The sequence below is a fragment of the Molothrus aeneus genome, chromosome 4 (assembly GCF_037042795.1).
Source record: "Molothrus aeneus isolate 106 chromosome 4, BPBGC_Maene_1.0, whole genome shotgun sequence".
In the NCBI taxonomy this organism is placed as follows: Eukaryota; Metazoa; Chordata; class Aves; order Passeriformes; family Icteridae; genus Molothrus; species Molothrus aeneus.
The window spans coordinates 39,210,186-39,218,373 of record NC_089649.1 but is presented as its reverse complement, the minus strand read 5'-3'; the positions used below and the strand labels follow the sequence as shown (position 1 = coordinate 39,218,373).

The 8,188-nt window shown below is 40.5% G+C and overlaps 1 protein-coding gene across 1 annotated transcript; it reads left to right on the top strand.

Annotated features, from left to right (window-relative positions):
* The first annotated feature begins 6,050 nt into the window (after positions 1-6,050).
* Positions 6,051-7,904, top strand: LOC136556087 (endogenous retrovirus group K member 6 Gag polyprotein-like). The gene has a single exon (XM_066549142.1). The coding sequence runs from the start codon at positions 6,051-6,053 to the stop codon at positions 7,902-7,904; it is 1,854 nt and encodes a 617-aa protein (XP_066405239.1).
* The last annotated feature ends 284 nt before the right edge of the window (positions 7,905-8,188 follow it).

Sequence of the window (8,188 nt, the reverse complement as noted above, 5' to 3'; positions counted from 1 at the left end):
ATATGTAATTAATTTTCCTGTGCATAATTCTTGGATTTATAAAATGAAAAGGCTTTTGTATCTTTTGTATCTAAAAGATATATCTATTTTTTAGATATAATACCATCTGGAAGGAATCAAATACACAAAATAAAAAAGGAAGTTAGCAACCATAATCCAGAAAAATGTGCAAAAAACTGGAATTAAAATAAATTCTGTGAAGTGATCATTTTGAATGTAAATCAAAATTTTAGATAATGAAGTATTCACTGGTAAAAGCACAGGGGACACAAATGTTGCAGTTTATACCTGTGTATTGTAAACTCCAATAGTTTTATTCATCTGAAGCTCTCTTCCTCCAGTCAATGTATAAAAGTGCAGACCTATTCTTCACACAGAAATCTATGAAATTGGAAAAACTTGAAAAATTCTGCCCTCATATAGAAATAGTTTCTGAAAGTCCAACTAGAACAAATAGAAATAAATTTTAGCCAGAACTGGGAAAATTCTGTACATTCTGATTATCTCTAATGATCTGTGATTTGGAGACTTTAAAATAAGGAATTGGGTCATAACAGAAAATTGAACTGGGACTTTCACTAAATATATGATACCTATTGATTTGTATTGCCTTCCATTCTAAGCCTATTATATATACTTTTTCATTAAGAAAAAGACATTAAATGAATGTATTAATTTTGCTCAAGATGATATAAATCATTAATCAAAATTTATGCTGTGCAGTATAGTTTAGACTTTAAAATAAACATATTTTTACCATTAAGAAGGACAAGTAGTATCTCTACCCCTCCTTTCCTCTTTTAAATGCTCTGCTATTTGATCCTCATTAATGGGATGAGCATTAAGGGGGTAAAACCCAAATCAATATATAAAGCAGTTATTTAACTCAACATAAATGATGTAATTCTACCTAAACTAAAGTTTCTAAATGGAATTTCAAGAGGCTCTTCAGATAAATGGAATACTGATTCCTGATTCTTCCACTCATGCAAGTCTTAAGTTGAAAAAAGTTGCCCATATTTGAAAAGCAAGGTGAATTGCTCAAAAAGCTGATTTATAAAGCATTTCATATATGTTTATAAACTGTAGTGATAATTTCAAATGTTCATTCCCTTAAATTTTTTTCACAGAAGTCAGCATGCAGGACCAACTTAAAAGAACTAGTTTATTATATCCCTGCAGTTGTGCTATGTCTTAATAAAAAAACCCATTTTATAAAGCACTTAAAACTTTTAATCAGCACTGTTTTGTCACGTAAAAGGAGCATAAGAGTAAAAATGCAGAGTTTTTGTAAAACAATAATAGTTGTGAATTAATTGCAGTAATGCAGGGAAATGAATACTGTGCAAGTTGATACCAATACAAAAATTATTCTGAGACAATCTTTACAATGAATTATAACTTGTGATTAAGTTGCAAGATGAGGTAAACAGATTTCTACACAATATAACACTTGTGTCTCAAACAGGAAGCTATTTGTGAGTAGATTCAATGAGAACAAATTTGTCTAAAGCAAAATTTAAAATTTATCTAATTGTCCATAGAAAAAAATGGACAATTGCTGAATATACTGAAAATGTATTCCTGAAACAAAGGTATCTATATGCATAACACACTCTGTGTGGGAGAAAGAAAGATAGTTCTATCTTTCATAATGTAATCCCGTGCAACCAGGATGTTCATGAGTAGCTATACCCCCTTCTCCCCTAGACCGATCATTTACCTTAAAAAATCCAGTGGGGCAGTCAAGGGGATAGAGATCACCAGAGGTAGATACTAGACAGTTTTTGTTTGTATAATTTTAACTCTGCATAATTTAAAGTATCAAAATTAATGTTGTAACAAGGGAACTAATAAGAATTCTTCATTTAGAATGCAAGGACTTGCATATAGAGTGTGCTCCGTACGTTGATAGCAAGGCTGCATGCAATGTAGGAGTAATTCAAGCAGCCTATTCTGGAGCTTGGGTGCAAGAGGTTGGTGATGCTGTCATATTTTTTGAGTTAGTAAAAAGCAAGGATAGGAGCACTCCACTGGTCCCACTCTGCCAGTTTGGCAACTGGGGCTGGAACATGCAGCCCAGGAAAAAAGATCCATTTAGTTTGTGGATGGCAGTTTGGAAGGAGAAGTCTAATCTCTGCCCCCAGGTTATATTTTATGCATTTGATTTTTCTAGTAGACCATAGGGAAGATCATAGTTTGCAAGGCTTTTGCAGGCATTTTTCAGAGTTCTACTTTCCTAAAATTCAAATGTTTGCATTAACTATTCTACTAAATATTTTAATGCAACAAACATGTTTGGAAATCATCCATGGGGCTTGCTTTTTATTTAAAGCTTTTGAGAACAGTAGTTATTTACAGCTTTTAGTCCATTTCTGTTAATTCATTTCATTCTGTCTTAACCACATATGTCCTTGACCATCTGTAAAGCAGCAATAGCTGCCAGTAAAATCATGGCATTTTTTGTTTAAAAAATATCAGAAACTTTTTAAAGGGGTAGTAGACTTAGCACAATCTATTCAAGATTTACACTTAAGACTCCCTTCTGCATTTGAAGTCTATACAAACATTCGTATTTGATGTGAAGAGGAAAGTAATGTTCTTAGAAAAATATAAGTTTAAATTACAGTATTATATTAAAATGTGTTTTTTTGCTCTCAGTTACCAATATTTTATACTGCAGGCATAATTTACCAGATAGACTGAAGAAAAAAGACAATGTCCTGAATAACATCAGTCTCACACTTAAACATCAGTATCAAAGCAGGGCATTTGAAGACATAAAAGGAAAAGGTAATGACATTATCCTTGAATCTTCATAACTTTCCTAAAGGTGAATGTGTTAAATAAGAACTGCTGAAGTGTTGTTGGCACTGTTTTATGCATCCCATCTGTTAGTCATAATATTACATCAGCTAATTAATGTGTGTTACCTTGTGTGTAAAACAACATGTACTCTGTTGATTGTAGAGTCAATCCTAAAATAGTTCTCAATGGAGAAGTTTGATTTTTTGGTGTCAGAATGTTAGGGATTTTTCCTAATAAAAAAATCTGTTTTCATTAAAATCTTCAAGATTTAGAATTCTGCACTTCTTTTGTAAACTTGTGTAGAAATTATTTATTTTTAATGTACTACCTTTCTGCTTTCCAGAATGCTTTGTCTTAAAATTTTAAAGAATTTTGTAATGCAATGTTATCTTTATTTTTGTTTGCAGTGCATTTGATCTAGCTGGTGGTGTACTTCCAGTGACATGTCATAGTGTAAATTGTCAAAAATTTTATTATGACATGACAGTAGCAATGGTGCACAACTAATTAAATCTAATAAAGTCTGTCATTTTTGCTTTTTTTTTTTTTTTAATCATGAAGGACAGCTGCTACCTAGTACCAAAAAAATTCTTCTAGAGAGAAAATTCTTTGTGTTTGCAGTGGTGTGGTTGACACACCTGAAGGATGGGATGTTGTCTGGAGGGACCTGGACAAGCTCTAGAAGTGGGCACTTGGGAACCTCTTGAGGTTTAAAAAGGCCAAGTGCAAGGTGCTGCATTTGGGGTCTGACAACACAGGCTGGGGGATGAACAGATCGAGAGCAGCCCTGCTGAGAAGGACTCAGTGGATGAGAAGGCAGTGGATGTGAGCAGGCAAGGTGTGCTTGTAGCCCAGAAAACCAAACATGTCCTGGGCTGCATCAAAAGAGGTGTGGTTAACAGGGCAAGGGAGGTGATTCTGCCCCACTTTTCTCATCCCATCTGGAGTGCTGCATCCAGCTCTGGGGTACTCAGCAGAGGAAGAACATCGATCTGTTGGAAGGAGTCCAGAAGAGGGCCACAAAGCTGATTAGGGATGGAGCACCTCTGCTATGGAGAAAGGCTAAGGGAATTGGGATATTTTAGCCTGAAGAAGAGAAGGCTTCAAGAAGAATAAATTCCAGCCTTCCAGAACTTAAAAAAAGCAATTAAAGAAAGTCAGTGAGAGAGTATTTACAAGGGCATGTAGTGACAGGACAGGGGGAATGGGTTTAGACTGAGACAGGTTTTGATTTGATACTATGAAGAAATCCTTTACTGTGAGGGTGGTCAGGCACTGGAATATGTTGCCCAGAAAAGCTGTGGATATCCAAACCTGGAAGTATTCAAGGCCAAGGTGAATGAGGCTTTGAACATCCTGGTCTAACGGAAGGTGTCCCTGACTGTGGCAGGGTAGTTGAAACTAGATGTTCTTTGTGGTGTCCTTCAGCCCAGGACATTCCATGTTTCTATGATGATTTTATGAATCAGTTGAACCAGTTCTAAGTTCCTCTAATTATCTTGGAATAAGTTTGAGGTGAATATATGTCTCTTGTAGCAATTAAGAAAAGTCAATTTGATTCCTAAGTAGCAAGCTTGTTCATCATTGTTGTAAAATTTTATTTATGTCAGATGTGCTGCTCAGTTGAAATATCATTTTATTTCCAGACAGGAAAGAAATATAAAAGTAAGAAAGTTTCAAACATGATCCTCTTTCTACCAAATCTCACCTTCTCGGGTAACAGTTGACTTCCAAAGTACTTCACATTTTTTTAAACAATCACTTTGCTAGACTCTACAAACCTGTGCAGCTGCAGCCACTTCTTTTTGGAGAGCCATTCTTCTTTTACGGACCTAGTGAATAAAATAATTTTTCATTCATCAATTTTTTATATGAAACTGTTTTTTACATATAAAAATGTATGGATTCCATGCTAACTGTAAAAATTGAAGCTATAAAATATCACATCATTTTCTCAACTGTGTGCATGGATAGTACAGTTTAATAGCTAGTGATCTGTCTCATTATTGCTTGCTTTCTTACAGGCATACTTTAAGTCATATCAAATGAGAATTTTGCCATTTGATAGAACCAAATCCGACCTTCCTTTTGCTATTTTCAAAGCTATTAGTATTTCTGACTATTGCTAATACGTCTTGATATTGCCATGTTGTAGTGCGTTTTTATATTTTGTAATATTTTGAAGTAGTTTTGTTTTGTATTCCAATATTTTTCCCAAATGGTTTATCCCAGACTGTACTCCCCTCCCTTTATCTGTGTTATCCCTCTCCTGGGATGAGATCATCCCCAAACCCCCACCCTGGCTCTCTGTCAATCACTCACCATCCCATCCCCCCCATCCAGAAGTTTCGGTCCAAGTTGTCGAGTGATTTGCCAGAGGCCAGGGGTCAGCCCCCCAGGCCTAGTCCCATACGCTGCCCTATATGTCTATCCCCCAGTTCCCATCCCTCAGAGATACCTATTGGTTGGTAAAATGTTATCTACTTTTGGTTTCCTGCTCCCTTGAAATGTGACCTTCGGAGATCTCCCGGGGCTCTCGGCAGGAGGCCCCCTGAGGCGCAGGAGCTCCTTTGGGATCTGAATAAAACCATGGACTAACCCCTGCTAAGAGTCGGCCCTTTATCTTCTACCGATGTCTCTGGTGTCTCTTGTGCTGCACAGGCGCCCAGCCCAGGTGCCCTCAGTACCCTCGGGGCACAGACAGTGTCTCCCTGCTGTCGGCCGTGTCGGGGCTGCCCTCCCCGGTGTCTGCCGACTCGAGACTGGCCCAGGGTTCCTGAGAGGCTCGCAGAGAGACCGGGACAGTTTGGCGCCCAACGTCGGGCTCTGAGACCATTCCCCGGAGCTCACGGACGGGGCTCGGACATTCTTTCAGACTGTTCGCAAAGCCTTTGGCCGGCAAGCTACCTCAGAAGAACACACTCCGTTTTAGGGAGTTGCTCTCCTGTGGACGAAACTGGTAGCTTTTGAAGTACCCTCAAAAGTCAGTTTCAGGTAGAAGTCACCATCCCAGGACTTCCTGTTTTCCTGTCCTACAGCTGGATTGGTAAGTTTTACCTTTTTCTTGTTTCTCCCCTCTTTGGGAGGGGGCTGTTTCCCTGTCTTTGTTTTCAGGCTCGCCGCGGAGAGCCAAAGTTTCTTTTCTCTATCTTTGGCAGGCCGCCAGCTGCAGGCCTTTTTTTCCTCCCCCCTCCACCTGGGTTGGTGAAATTTGAGATACAAAATTTAACATCACAGCCACAATGGGTGCAAGGCTTTCTGTATCTCACAAAGGTGTCTACTATCATCTTTTGAACATTCTTAAGAGTGAAAAAATCCGATTTTCAAAATCAGATGTTAAACAATTTGTTAGATGGCTGTTTCTTCACTTTCCCGATGTATCAACTGAAAATATTAGTGATTTGGCTTTTTGGGACAAAATTGGTAATGAGTTATTGAAAGCAGGGAAGTCAGGTGACACATCTCCGTCAAAATTTGCCTTTTTAGCCCTGCAGATAAGAAATGTTGTAAAATCTAATTTAAAGATGCAAGAACAGCCATCCGGGAACAGTTTCAACACCTCTGTTTCCCAGAAACCCGATCTACCCCCCTCCAAGTTATGTTCTCCCTCTCCTAATCCTCTTTCCTCACCCCCAGCCCCGGCACAGGGCATTCTGAAGAAAGCTACACTCCCTAGCTTCCCTCAGAAGCTCCCTGTCTCCAACCCGGACAGTTCTGGCCAGACTCCCGGGGACCCTACCCTTTTCCCTGCTTCCCCAGGGTGTGAAACCCCGTCCCACAATCTTAGTGCCCGCCTTTGTACCCCCGATCCGCTTCAAGTAACTTCCCCAGACCATGATGGTGGATACCACATGGCAGTGCATGGTTCTTCTTCCCACAATCCTTTTCGCTCTCCCAACAACCCATTCTGCTTGGAACACCCCGCCCCCGAAACCCGCCCTCCCCGTACCCTCCCCCCGGCCCCGGCCCCGGCCCCCCCTCCTGCTCCGGCTCCGCCCCCCTCCGCCCCCTCACGGCTTTGCCCGCCCACCGCGGCCTCCCTCCGCCCCTCCCACAGCCCGCCCTCCGGCTCCCAAGTCAGTGTAACCAGAGATGCTGAGCTCGGCAGCCAGAAGCCGGAAACATCACTGCTTCCTTCTGCAGCCCCTGTGTCATATATTTCAGATTTAAACGGGGGAATTCAGCCACATTATACCCCCCTTTCTGTTGATTCTGTTAAAGAACTTGCCAAAGCCCAAAAAGATTTTGGTAGATCAAGTGAATATTTTAGAGGACTCCTTAAAGCTACACTGTTTGCTAATATTTTAACCCCCGCTGATATCAAACACCTTTTTACCTGCCTGTTATCCTCGTCTGAATATCTCTTGTGGGATGCAGCATGGAAAAAAGGATTGAGAGAAATTTTACCAGCTGTGTGGGCTGATGAAGCTACTGCCCATGATGTTTATGGTAAATTGATATCTCTCGACCATCTCTGTGGACAGGGGGAATGGGAGGATGGAGCAAGTCAGGCAGAGGGCATTCCCAGAAAAGTTTTCAAAGAATGTGCTAGAGCAGCTGAGAAAGCTTTCTTTGGGCTCCGTCCTGGTGTTCCGCTTGAAAATTATTTGAAAATAACACAATCTTCATCTGAGTCCTTTTTGAGTTTTGTGGAAAGGCTGAGAAAAGCTGTCGAATTTCAAGTTCAGAACGAAAGAGCCAGGATGGAAATCCTCACCGAGATTGCTAAAGAAAATGCCAATGAGAAGTGTAAAGCTGCCATCCTGAGCCTGCCTCTCGAGCCAACACCAACACTACAGTCAATGCTAGAAGTGTGTGAGAGGAAAGTTACCATCACCCTTGCTGACCAGGACGAGAGACCAAAACCACAGAGACGGATTGCAGCGGTGGAAGCCCCTGATCCACCATTCACCAGCCAGCTTCAGCGCGTCACAATGCCACAAGAGAGAACCTCCAACTCTAATCAACCTTGCCATCTTTGTGGGAAGTTAGGGCATTGGATGCCTGACTGCCCTCTGAAAAAGCAGTTTTTAGATTTTAAATACAATAACCTTGAAGATCAGAATTCCCCAAAAGACAACCTTTCAAAAAACTGAATAAAGAGCGCTCTTTTTCCCAGCGCTATGACAAAAATAGGGTGTGTTCAATTCCAGCACAGGACAGGGCCGAGCCTGAGCACAGCCGTCAGCACCAGGAGCGGAATGCATTTCATACAGCAGCGCGCCAGCAACACCAACACAAACCCACTGGCAAAGGTAAAAAAGTCCTTGCCATGAACATTTTGGGGACAGTAAAATGGTTCAATGTAAAAAACAAATACGGTTTCATAACCCGGAATGATAACAAAGAAGATGTGTTTGTTCATCAGACTGCTATAAAA